The 13,063-nt window shown below is 43.6% G+C and overlaps 1 protein-coding gene across 1 annotated transcript; it reads left to right on the top strand.

Moving 5' to 3' along the window:
- The first annotated feature begins 2,439 nt into the window (after positions 1 to 2,439).
- Positions 2,440 to 12,538, top strand: LOC137140888 (keratin, type II cytoskeletal 5-like). The gene is made up of 9 exons (XM_067529576.1): positions 2,440 to 2,874; positions 3,724 to 3,938; positions 5,409 to 5,469; positions 7,623 to 7,718; positions 9,091 to 9,255; positions 9,748 to 9,873; positions 10,515 to 10,735; positions 11,572 to 11,606; positions 12,342 to 12,538. Exons 1-9 carry the CDS (start codon positions 2,440 to 2,442, stop codon positions 12,536 to 12,538), a joined length of 1,551 nt encoding a protein of 516 aa, XP_067385677.1.
- Positions 12,539 to 13,063: the final 525 nt, after the last annotated feature.

The following is a 13,063-nucleotide window of genomic DNA, read 5'->3' as shown; positions in this document are numbered from 1 at the left end:
CCTGCCTGTTCCTGCCCGGTTGAGTCTGTTCTCCTTAAATGCTTGCTCCCTGTCTCGTTCTCCGGAAGCAGTTAATTGGCCCACTTAGCCATCTTAACCCTTCCAAGCCCCGTGTGGGGTGAACACCCTATCCCAGGCCATTTTGTCATTCTGTGTGCACAGCACCTAGCACAATCAGGTCCTAATTATGATCATTTTGAGAGTGGGTACTGTGGTAATGGGTGCTGCAGAAAAGCAAGTTGTAATAACAATAAATCATATAATGCATTACATATTCAAAGCATTTGTCAAACATTAATTAATTCTCCTGCCAACATCCCCAATTGGCAGGCAAGTAAGTTTATTATATATTATTATTTATTATAGGAAATAGCAACAATAGCCTGCAAGCTCCAATACTTATCCAACTTTTATTTTACTTATCCAACTTTTCTGAACAGCTCAATGACGAACAACTTCACATAAGGGTTATTGAATGATGATCCAGAGCCAACATACATAATTATCACCTTTACTACCATTTAACACGGTTTCATTAAGCTCAGAACTCACACGTTGCTGACATGAACTTGATCTTCAGGGGTAATTGTCACTCTCTGTTTAGTTGGAGATGTATGATGCGAGAAAGGAGCATATGTGAACATTGTACCTCAAAGGCAAATCATTTAAAAAAAAATCATCAAGAGAATTTACCCAGTTCCCTGCATTTCCTTCCTGGGATTCTTTAAGAAACAGAAGCAGATAGCGCTGCTCAGTTAATGAAAAGAAAACTGATTGTGATTTGTGATTTTGTGGTTAAAACATTGTAAGTATTTTACATGTAAACAATGAAAGAGAGGAAAATGTGTGGTTTCATTTGAAAATGTTCATTATTTTTTCCAATGATTTTTAATGCGTTGAAGCAAAGCAACAACTTCGGAAACAAAATGAAAAAATTGTTTCGTTCAAAATTGTCTAGTTTTTGTGGGTTTTTTAAACGAAGTTGGAGGAAAATGAAAAAATTGGAAAAATGTTTCTATCTAAAATTTTAATCCAGCTCTGGATTGATGCTTTCTGATGGGGTGGGCTGGGTTGTTTGTTGTTTGTGAGTGTGTTTGGACAGTAGTAAAGTATCCATGAACAGTTGTTTTTCTTTTTCCAATTGGAAAATTTCCAGTGGAAAATTGCAATTTAGACTGAACCGTAATTTCAGGTGAGAAAATATTTCACCCAACCTGTATTCAGGACCTTAGGAAAGCATCCCCCAAACTTCTGAAACCTGAGCACCTTTCATGATAAGAATACCAGTTGTGCTTCCACCTGCAGCCCTTCCACGCGTTGGTAAATGTTTTGTCTGTCCTAATTTATACAATTTCTATGTCCTGCTAGTTAGTCACTTTGTGGAAAGCTGGGGTAGAGCTTCATAATCTGAGCTTTCCTCGCCTTTCTTATGTGCGTTGATGAGAGTGAAAAGGTTAACAATAGTAACTTTGAAACCTCATCGTTGGCAGCTGCGTTTAGACCTGCCTACATCAAAATATTAGGTCTGCCTAAATACTTGGACGTGAAATATTTTGCATCCTGTTTGAGGTAGTTAGATCAGCCTCTAACCTCCACTGTACACGCTGGTAGGTCAATGGGAGAATTCTTCTGCCAACCCAGCTACCCTAGGTGGTGAGGTGGATTACCTACATCACAAAGGAGGGTCTGGATCATGCACTCATCAGAGAGTTACTTTCTGGGGACAAAGGAAGCATAGAGGCCAACATCAGGTCTAAGATACTTGTGTACCCCCCATCACACTAGTATGTGAGCACCTCACAATCTTTAATGTATTTATCCTCACATGCCCCTACAAGGTAGGGGAGTGCTGTTATCTGCATTTCACAGATAAGGCACAGGTAGAGGATAAATGACTTGTCAAGGTCACACAGGAATTCTGTGGTCGTGTGGGGACTTGATCGCACATCTCCCACATTGCAGGTGAATGCCCTAGCCACTGGACCATCCTGCCTCAAATCCTGGAAAAGCTTCCACTTGTATAATGCCCATCATTTAGCTGAAGCTGCAGTAGTTCATGATTCTAGTTCTGGCGGTCCCTGATTCAACCCCAGGTGTGTGGGCCAAGCTGGGGACTGTCACACAGTGCTTATTTTATGATAAAAAAAATACCCCACCCATCCTGGAACGAAAATCCTTTTTTGCACCGTAGGTGTGTTTAGCTGAAGTTAGTAGTTAGCAGGTTGGAATAAAGATTGGGCTTCCTGCCAGGCAAACCAAGCCCATGAATAGCTGAGATTCTTTTCTTTACACCTGCTTGTCCAGCCCCAGTTCAAAGACATATAAAGAAAGACGGAGCAGGTGTAATGTCAGAGGGGCTCCTACTCCTCCTCTCCCAGCTCTGTTCTCATGCCGCAATTTTGTTCATAGTGCGCCGGAGTTCTCTTGGAACAAGCCGCCATGAGTCGGCAGCTGAACACCGGAGTGGGTGGATGTAACAGGGGCTTCGGCAGTGTCTCTGCTATTGTTTCAAGTAGGGGCAGATCCAGCTCCACCTCTCTGAGCCGAGGAAGAAGTGGACGCTGTGGCTTTGGCAGCAGAAGTCTCTACAATCTAGGCAGGTCTAAAAGCATTTCCAGTAGCTTGGTTGGTGGAGGCTGGTGGCTCAGAGGTGGTTTTGGTGGTGGAGGGTTATTTGGTGGAGGACTTGGTGGTGGGAGGAGTAGCCTTGGGTTCCCCTTTTGTCCGCCTGGTAGCATCCAAGAAGTGACCATCAACCAGAGCCTGCTGGTGCCACTCAACCTGGAGATCGACCTGGAGATCCAGAAAGTGCGAGTGCAGGAGAAGGAGCAGATTAAGACCCTCAACAACAAGTTTGCCTCCTTCATCGACAAGGTGGGCCCTGTAGTTTATAAATTATTTTGTCATCATCGTCATCATCATCACAGATTCAGCAAAGCATCCATATTCAGGATCCCACTTTAGCACATGTCTAAATTTAAGCATGTGCCTAAGTCCCATTGAAATCATCATCAACGTTATTCTACTTCTAAGGACAGATAGATAGATGTGTATGGCGATATATAGAATCATAGAAGATGAGGGTTGGAAGGGACCTCAGGAGGTCATCTAGTTCAACCCCCTGCTCAAGGCAGGACCAACTCCAACTAAATCATCCCAGCCAGGGCTTTATCAAGCCAGGCCTTAAAAACCTCCTAAGGATGGAGATACTACCATCTGCCTAGGTAAGGCATTCCAATGCTTAACCACTCTCCTAGTGAAAAAGTTTTCCCAATATCCAACCTAGACCTTCCCCACTGCAACTTAAGACCATTTCTCCTTGTTCTGTCATCTGCCACCACTGAGAATAGCTTAGCTCCATCCTCTTTAGAACCCCCCTCCAGGTAGTTGAAGGCCACTATCAAATCCCCCCTCACTCTTCTCTTCTGCAGACTAAAAAAGCCTAGTTCCCTCAGCCTCTCCTCATAAGTAGATCCATCAATCGGTTGATTGATAGTGTAGGGAGTAGATAGATAGATAGACAGAGAGACAGACATGACCCATGTTTTTCTTTACATTGTATTGAAAATAGCATATGACCAAATCTTGCTTAGGACTAACCAAGATTTCCCTGACGTTGGCATGTGAAATGATCGGGTTGGTAGGACTACTGACCTGCACCGACCAGTGCTTTGGAGGATAATCTCCAACATCTGAAGCATCTTTTCTCTGTTTGGATCTCAGGTCCGATTCCTGGAGCAACAGAATAAAGTTCTGGAGACCAAATGGAACTTGTTGCAGCAGCAGCCGATATCATGTGCTGGGAAGAACCTGGAATCCATCTTCGAGTCCTACATCAGCAGCCTAAGGAAGCAGCTTGACCATCTTGTGGGGGAGAGAGGAAGGAAGGGCTTGGAAATGAGGAACATGCAGGAGCTCGTGGAGGACTGGAAGCACAAGTATGTGAAGACAGTGCTGGGTCACGTTCATGTTCTCCAGGTACTCAGGGCCAGGTTTTCAGCGGGATTTAGGCTCCTAACGATGCAGAGAGGCATCTAATGCAATTTTCAAAAGCACCTGCGTGCCCAGCTCCCTACGTGCTTTTGAAAATTCCACTAGGCATTTGTGACAGGACAGCCGTTTATTGAGCACCCCCTCATGGCCAGAGATCCCCCTGCAGCACCCTTCCTCTATTGTCCCTCTTCAGGACCCCTGAAGATCCACACAGTCTCTCTTGTGAGTAGGACCATCCGCCACTTGGGGCTGGTTTAATGACCACAAACAGTTCCACTCATAGTCTTAAATGTCTCAAAAATAAAGTCCAGCATTGCAACCCCAGGGGTTCACACCAATCTCTGGCTCTTCTGCCACCCACAAGAGGGTCTTCTCCTGCCAGCGTCTGTTCTCTGCAGGGTCTCCACTTGGAGCCTTCTGGCTCTAGCTTCCTTCTCTTACCTGTTCTGAGGAAGAAGGCTGTCTATACACCACCCTCCTCCAGAGAATTCTTCTTGATTGGCTGGAAGAGAACGTAGCCCTGATCTATCCTATGAATGTCGGTACATGTTGATTTCACCGTATACACACAAACCAATGAAAAAATATTTCCATCATTAATAATCTAAATTTACTATCGGGCAAAGTAAGGAAACTGCAGTTTGAGAACTTATTAGAGTCTCATCTTCATGTGCATAAAATATGTTGTAATGCCAACGTTAAATAATTACTTCTGAGGCCCCACCCCATAATTTCCTGCAACTGTGAACATTTAAATTAATAAAAATAATTTTAAAACATGCTTAAAACCCATCATTATGTGCAACTGTGAACATTTAAATTGATAAAAAATATTTTTAAAAAAGCTTAAAAATAACCACTGACTTTATCTGTCACAATTATAAAACCATAAAAATCGAACTCTGTCAAGCCTAATAATAATTCTGCACTGGTATCTTGGAACCGAGTCCCTGGATATTGTGCATCATTCAACCATGTGGTAGATGCTGGATGAGAGATTTTACCTGAGTGCCAAATTGTGCCAGATAGGATTGTCAGAAGCGCTGAGCTAACTCTATTGACATTGATGGGAAAGTGTGAGCAGCGTTATGCCAGCAATGAATACTTTAGAAAATCCTACCCAGCACTGAGCGCAGGAATTAGCAGAGCTGGTTGAAAAAATGTCATTGGAATCGTGTTTCGTAGGAAATTTGACGACAGCCATATTTCGTGTATTGTGTGTCTGAAATTGTGTACAAATGTTAACAAAAATTCCCGTAAAGGCACAAATATTGAAACAAAAAACATTTGTTTCTGAAAGTTTTCGTTTAGACTTTTATTTGATCGTAGCTTATGTTTTTATGGTATGTTTGTTATCTTTACGTTATTTAGGACATGTCCGTAGTAGAACCACATATTGTCTTCTGTCCTGACAGATATGAAGAGGAAATCAACAGGCGCACGGCAGCAGAGAACAAGTTTGTGTTGCTGAAGAAGGTGAGCAACACATTACCAAAGATTAAGGGATGATTGTCTCTGCTCCACTCTCAGGGACTATCTCTCACTATGTGTTTGTACAGTGCCTAGCACAATTCACCGGGATAACTGTGGTGTATTGAAAACTCTGTTAAAATTACAAGTTATCTCTTTAAGTGTGATGGGTGTCCTAGTCCTGCTTGTAGGCTGGGTGGCTTTGTAGGAAAATGTGCGATCTGGGCTGTGAGCAGTTACTCTGCAAAGAATAAGCCTAGAGCAAGGTGAACTGGGCTTCTCCTTGTTAGGGAGCAGCCTGTTTTGTCTCTCCCTGTCTTTGGTTCTTGTGTGTGAGGGTTCCGGATTCTAAGAAATAAAGTAGTGTAATGCTGCAACCTTCCAGAAAGAGTGTTTTATGTTCTTTATCTAACTTCTCTGGGTGTATGCCTGAACATAACACTAATGTTGGCAGGGGGCAAGCATGGGGAAGAGAAGAGGAGGAGACAGTATAAAAATAAAAACAAATAAAACAAAGGAAACCCTTGATAAGAAAACCTTGGTAAGAAGGGAAGTGGCTTTAAAGATATGCTCTTAGGAAAAGCCTTGGCCATTGACATAATGTGAAGGCAATGCAGTATAATGGTTAAAGCAAGATACTAGGAGCTAAGGCATTTGCATTCCAGTCCTGGCATGCTGTGTGACTTTGGACAAGTCGCTTTCCTGCGCTATATCGCACTTTCTCCATTTGTAAGATGCAGATAATACTCGTCTACCTAACTGGGAGGGAAGGGCATGAAATGTATTTAATGAATGTTTATACATTTTGGGAGAGAGATTTCAGAAATGTATACAATACACTGTAGGAGCCTGATTTTAGATAAACTGTTTGTATTTCTACGAGTTTGGCTCACAAATAGGCCTATGGCTAGGAATGCAGGTATCTTTGCAAACAGATATACAGGGGAATATTACATTCTGATAGTTACACCGTTTGAAAGGACAGAGTTGTTGAACTTCAGCTAGCATACAATTTGAAAGCACATTTGGAATACAAGGTTATGTATTACAGAATTAGGGCCAGATGCATCTGTGCTAGAGCTGGTTAGACACTAGGTATTTTCTCTCCCCATGGAAAAGTGCTACTTTTTGGCAAAACATTGAAAACTGGAATCTTTGAGCCAAAAACCAAAATATTTTGATTCAAAATGGTGCTGTGGTGCTTCATGGGAGTTGTAGTTCAGGTGCCTTATACTCACTTTCTCCTCTTCTGTGGACCAGGCTCCCTCTCTGGGCTGGACTACATCTCCTATGATGCATTACTTTGTTGCCTTTTGGTGAGGGGATAAAGTGGTGCATCGTGAGAGATGTAGTTCAGCCAGATAGCAACTCTTCTTTTGGCAAGGGCAGAGGGTGTGTCATGGGACTATCCTGACATAGTGCATCATGGGTGATGTAGTCCGGCCAGAGAGCCCAGCTCATAGAAGAAAATGGGAGGATAAGGCACTCGAGCTACAACTCCCACGAGTGAGTTTGAATTGAAATGTTTTGTGTTTAGTAAAAAAATATTTCAGTTTTCAGCCATTGGATATTTTGGCAAAATTATCAACGTTTTCAGGGGAAAGCAGACCCTTTTCATGAAAAATTGAGTTGAGTCAAAAACACGATGTTCGGTCAAAACACAATTTGGGCAGAGAAGCTTTGGCCAGCCCTAATCTCAGTCCTTTGGCTGCTTTGCACATTGCTCTGATGATGCAAAATGTCCATCAATCTGGATTAACTGGCGAAGTGGAACTGACAGCTGCTTTGCACCACCAATGTGGCACATAGCAGCTGGATCTATACCAGATCTATACCAGAGCTCCTGGCCCTTATAGCACAGATGTATTCAGTATCAGCTGACACACAATGGGGAGGCGGGAAGGGGAAACAGTCTAACTAGTTTTAAGATGGAGCTTCATAAATTATAATGACTAGGGTGACCTGCAATCATAGGAGCCTGGACTCAGTGACCCAGAAGGTCCCTTCCAGTACTGTGTCCCTACGTTGTCATGACCTCTACTAGTACTAGTGGAAATGACCATACTAGGGGCAAGGCAATGGGAAATCAGCCCTTCCTGTTTTCAAAACTGTCACCCGTGCCCCTGGGCTTGAAAGAATGCTCCATTGCCATTTTTCAGGACTTGGATGCTGCCTACATGAAGAAGGTGGAGATGGAAGCCAAGGTGGTTGCCGTGACAGATGAGATCAACTTCCGGAGAGCCCTGTATGAGGCGGTGAGGATGTTCCCTGTTCTTCTAATCCACAAAAAAATGCACCACATCATATTTAGCAATTGACTTAACTTTTCTAGGCCACCTTAGAATGTTTACATGTTTCTTATACCTATCACCAGAAAGGTGGCAGTGATGGAATTTCTAAGCAAACCTCTGTCCGTTTCCAGAAAATTTACAAACATGGTAGGAGGGCCCAAAGTGAAGGAATGGAAAGGCCTAAACAGCAAGAGGAGTTGGAGGGCAGTAGAACAGTTGCCCAAAGACCCAACACTCAAAGCCACATTCTCCACTTACCTGCATCTTGTATATACACCAGTGCAAAAATCAGAGCAAATGATACTGAATCTAAAAGGTAGAAATCTACATCCACTTTGCCCTCACTATGCTGGTGTGAATGACCGTACAAGGTGCAGGAAAAAAAAACGAGAATCTGGTCCTGAGGCCCTTATCAAGAACATGACCCTATTCCCATTGACGTCAATGACAAAACTCCAGTTGACTTCAACCAAGAAGAGTCAGATTCTCGGTACTCACCCAGGCAAAACTCATACAAAGTACAAAGAGAATTCCACTAGTGGAAGAACTTCAAGGCTGGGCCCTTCAGGAAGAACCATCATTGCAGAGATTCTATAGTACTTTCAATAAGACATAAGAGTTATGGAAGGGATAAAAACTCCATGGTTCAAAGTAATCTCTATTAAGAATTAGGATGAGACCTTTGTGGAAGGCAGATTATCCCTCATCTGCCTATAGGAGTGTTCTTGCACCTTCATCCAAGGCAGCTGGTGTTGACCGCTGTCGGAGACGGAATAGTGGATTTGATAGACCTTATGTCTGGTCCAGTCTGGCAATTCCTATGTTCCCAATGTAACCCAGTGGTGAATGTGTGTTACAAATCCCCCTGATTCACTGAGTATATGAGTTGTTACAGCCCTTCCCTGGAGACCAACTACGCCCATGAAAATTCCACATCAAGTTAGCCTGATGAGTAACTCTGGGCCAAATCTAGAAATTCTTACTTGGGCAAAACCTAAACCATTAACTTCAGTGGGTGTTTGAATAAGACATGAGTAAAGGGGAGGAAGGGCTGTGAGGTTTGTCCTGGTGGTTCAGTACAACATTTAACCATTTGAGTCATTTTCCCTCTTTTTTTATTTGCAGTAGCTAGATAAATAGGTATGTATGTATGGGATACCTAGCTAGCTAGAAAGATAGAGATAAGAGAAGATTAGTAGACGGGGTGAATGTGGGGAGAAGTACATAGAGAATGATAAGAGATGATTGAAGATGAGAGCAACAGATTTCTAGTAAGAACATCTGGAATCCAGAGAGAAACTGATACTCACTGATGAAGACTTCGTGTGACTTGCAGGAATTGGCACAAATGCAAAGACAGCTCAGTGACACCAGCGTCATCCTGTCTATGGACAACAATCGAGTGCTGGACCTGGATGACATCATTGCTGAGGTTAAGGCTTACTATGAACAGATGGCTAACAGGAGCCAAGCTGAAGCCATTGTCATGTACCAAGTCAAGGTAAGTCATTGTGTAGCTTCAAGATACGGAGCCATAAAAGGCTCAGGGCTTTGGCATATGAAAAAGAGTCTCCTGATCTACTGTGCACTTATTCTGTGGATAAAGCAGAGTTTTCCAATTCACCACCACTTATAGGAGAGAGTCCAGCAGAGGGCAACAAAAATGATTAGGAGGCTTAGTCCTGATTAGTCCAGATCAGATTAGAGCTGTCTTTGGAAAATATAATCTAGTCCTGATTAGTCCTGATCAGATTAGAGCTGTCTTTGGAAAATATAATCTATTACAGCAGTTCTCAACCTTTTCAAGTGTACGGACCCCTTTTCAACCTCCAAACACTTCACGGACCACCACATGCTACTAGTTTTATTTGAAACTGTACATTTCCTTGGTGAGGATGTTGTTATTTTTATTTTCCGTGGATCCCCTGTAGTGGGACCACAGGTTGGGAACCACTGATTCTATTACAATAATTCTTTTGTTTCTGACCATCAGTTTCAGGAGCTTCAGGTCACTGCGGGGAAACATGATGACGATCTGAAAAACTCCAAGGTGGAGATCTCGGAGCTGACCCGGCTGATCCGCAAACTGTGGGCTGAAATTGAAAATCTGAAAAAGCAGGTAGAGTCTATCTGCGTACTATACAACGAATGTGTGTGCTATGAACTCTGGCCTCGAGTTCAACTGTGACGGACGGACAGACGTGCTCTTCTTGTCCTGATTACTGCCAAGGTGCTCTCGGTGATGCCAAAGGTGACACGCGAGGCCTTATAATGTGAAAGGAAGGAGTTAGTCCCAGAGCAAATCATATCTCACCCACATATTTCATGATTTCCTTGAAGAATTGTAAAAAAGTGCATACAGAATTTAACATCTGTATATGATATTGTGAGGCGTTATACACAATTGTCTTGCCTCTAATTCAGTTACAGTAAAGACCAAGAAGGAATGAAATAAGTGGGCTTCTTCCTTCACTTCTATCTGTCTACCTATCTATCTAGCTATCTAATCACATTTACAGTGTGTCATTCATCATAGTATCTAGTTACTGTTTCTGGTGTACATCAGTCTGGGATTTGTAGTGAAGGAGAAGAGATGATCCAAAGGTGTGATGATAAAATGTTAATTTAAAAGTCTTAAGGCCTGGTTCAAAAATCCACTGAAGTCAATGGGAAGATGTTCATCCATGGCAACGGGGCTCCGGACCAGGCGCTGAGAACGGATGTCCACAGGGCTAGCTTTCTTTCGTCTTCCCTTTGCAGTGCGCCAAGCTGCAGTCAGTTGTTGCGGAGACAGAGGACCGTGGGGAGCTTACCCTCAAGGATGCTATGGAAAAGCTGGTTGACTTGGAGACTGCCCTGCCCAAAGCTAAGGAGGAGATGGCTCGTTTGCTGCGTGATTACCAGGAGCTCTTGAATATCAAGCTGGCCCTGGATATTGAGATTGCCACGTACAAGACGCTGCTGGAGGGAGAAGAATGCAGGTGGGTGCAATATATATATGGGTCCTGTCTTTTGAAAAGCAGCCTTTAATACTATCGGTGTGCACTTTTTTTTGCCCACAAATAATCGTCCTTACAGTTTTGCGCTGGCTGATTCCACAAAACTGAAATATTTCATGGGAAATAATCCAAACATTATGTTTCAACATTAATGCTACAATATAATATTTGAAGTCATAAAGTCAAAACAAAATGTTTCAATAATATCCGCACTAACCATGTGCAGAATATTTCATTTAAAAAAAAAATCCAGAGATTTTGACTGTCCCCCCCTGTTTGGGTTGAATCCAGCTTTTGAAATCTCAGAATTTCCCACGGGATGGAAATTCCAAATTTCGGCCAGCTCTAACCTACAGGTGATTAGACGGAGATCCAATGGCTGGTGAACTCTGAGCTTTGAGGACCAAAATAACCCTTGTTCCGACCATTGCTCTTCTACCATGTAAGAGCACCTTGGTCACCTCCAGTGAGCTCTGCTTGCTGGTATACAAGAGGTGTCCAAACCTTGTGGGAGGCACCCAAAACCTACCTTACACCAGCCTTAGGGACCTTTAGGAATGTCCCTCAAAGGATAAGTGCATCTAAATCTCCCCCCAATGTGCAAAGACACTGAGATTCCTTTCCCTCTACGGGGACCATAAGGTCTCATTTAAATGTGAAGCTAAGAGCTGCACTGCGCCCTTTTGGAAGTGTGCTCCTTGTCTATTATTAGAAGTGAAATTCTGCAGCCACTTAGCTCCCCTTGACTTCAGGTTTCAGGGTGTGTTCTAGCAGCCCTGCTATATCAATTACCCACATGATGTTTCTTTCCACAACAGGATGTCTGGAGAATGTACCAGTGCTTTGAACATCTGTAAGTAACCTAAGCGTCCATTTACTAAAGATGAGAACAGGCAGACTGGAAGCCTCTATTCTCTTTTCCCAGAGCACCACTCAGCACAGGACAAAGTGGGAACCGGCTGCCTGGTGGTTATCACTGACCCTGGTTCTAATGATTCTTAGAGCCACTATTGGGTTGCTCTAAGTTGCACCATTGGTGTATGGTCCTTAATAAACCCAATGCCAGTGGAGGATTGGTAGCATGGAACTGAGCTTCACCATGCTCCCTTTTATAGCCAATACGCTGCCTTCCCTCCCCTGCCATGCTTCTCACGTCATGGAGGGGATAAGCAGCGGTATCAAGGCAGACACAGGAATTCTCAGCAGTGCCTTCGCTTTGCATTACCTGGGTGATACATAGAGGCCATAACTAGACCTGTTTGGAAAATATGTTTTTTTTTTTCTCCCCGTGGAAAATTTAGATTTTCTGGCAAAAATTCAAGCCCCACCATATCTTGATTTGGAAATACTGCTGTGACATCTCATGGGAGTTGTAGTGGAGGTGCCTCATGCACCAATTCCCCTCTATAGGCCGGGCTTTTTGGCCGAACGACATGTCCCCATGAAGCCACTAGAAAGGGGGTAGCGTGCGGATCATGACCCACTATGCTAGTACGTTACCCTGGCTAAAACGAATGTGGTGTGTTGGGTTTCACACTGCCATTCATGAGCCGCAGCTGGAATAACTGAACATCTCGGTCTTTTGCAGCGGTGGTCGGCAGCCGCTCTGGAAGCGGGAGTGGGATAAGCTGGGAAGGAGGAGGCGGGCTCAGGGTCGGAGGAGGCGGCTCCAGGTCTGGAAGCGGAAGAGGCATTGGAGGATACAGCTCTGGAGGTCGGGGCGGTAGTTCCTGTGTGAAAATCGTATCGCTGACCTCTTCAAGCAAAAGAACCACCATAGGATAAAGCCTAGGAACTGTAGTCACTTATCCCTGAATGTCAGGTTTCCTTTATTGTGGCATATGGGTAGAGCACTAGACTGGGACTCAGAAGACCTGGGTTCTATTCCCTGCTCTCCCACTGCTTCCTTGGGCAGGGTTCTGTGCCTCAGTTTCCCCATCTGTAACATAATGATACTGACCTCTTCTGTAAAGCGCTGTGAGATCTACTGGTGAAAAGCTCTGTAAATGAGAGAGGCATTATTATTGTTGAGCTCAAATATCCACATGCACACACCCAAAGCCAGCAGTGAAAAAATGACTGGTAACATCACAGTCAGGCAAACACAACTGATGCGACCAGAGACCTCAGTTCTTGCGAATTTCCATCCCAGCAAAGCTTTACCAAAAAGATCTAGAGCCTGAAGATAATTCATTCCCCCCGCCATCTCTACTGTGTTTTGTATCCAATTTCTTGTATTCTGTAGTAGAAAGATCCCATACGTGTCTACAGTATCACAAATTGTAGTTTGCTCTCTGGGCTGTGTTCCTA

Source organism: Emydura macquarii, unplaced genomic scaffold (assembly GCF_026122565.2).
Source record: "Emydura macquarii macquarii isolate MOO-44397 ecotype Brisbane River unplaced genomic scaffold, CSIRO-AGI_Emac_v2 contig_2994, whole genome shotgun sequence".
Lineage (NCBI taxonomy): Eukaryota > Metazoa > Chordata > Testudines > Chelidae > Emydura > Emydura macquarii.
The sequence above is the reverse complement of the archived record's forward strand: the minus strand, read 5'-3'. Positions and strand labels throughout refer to the sequence as shown.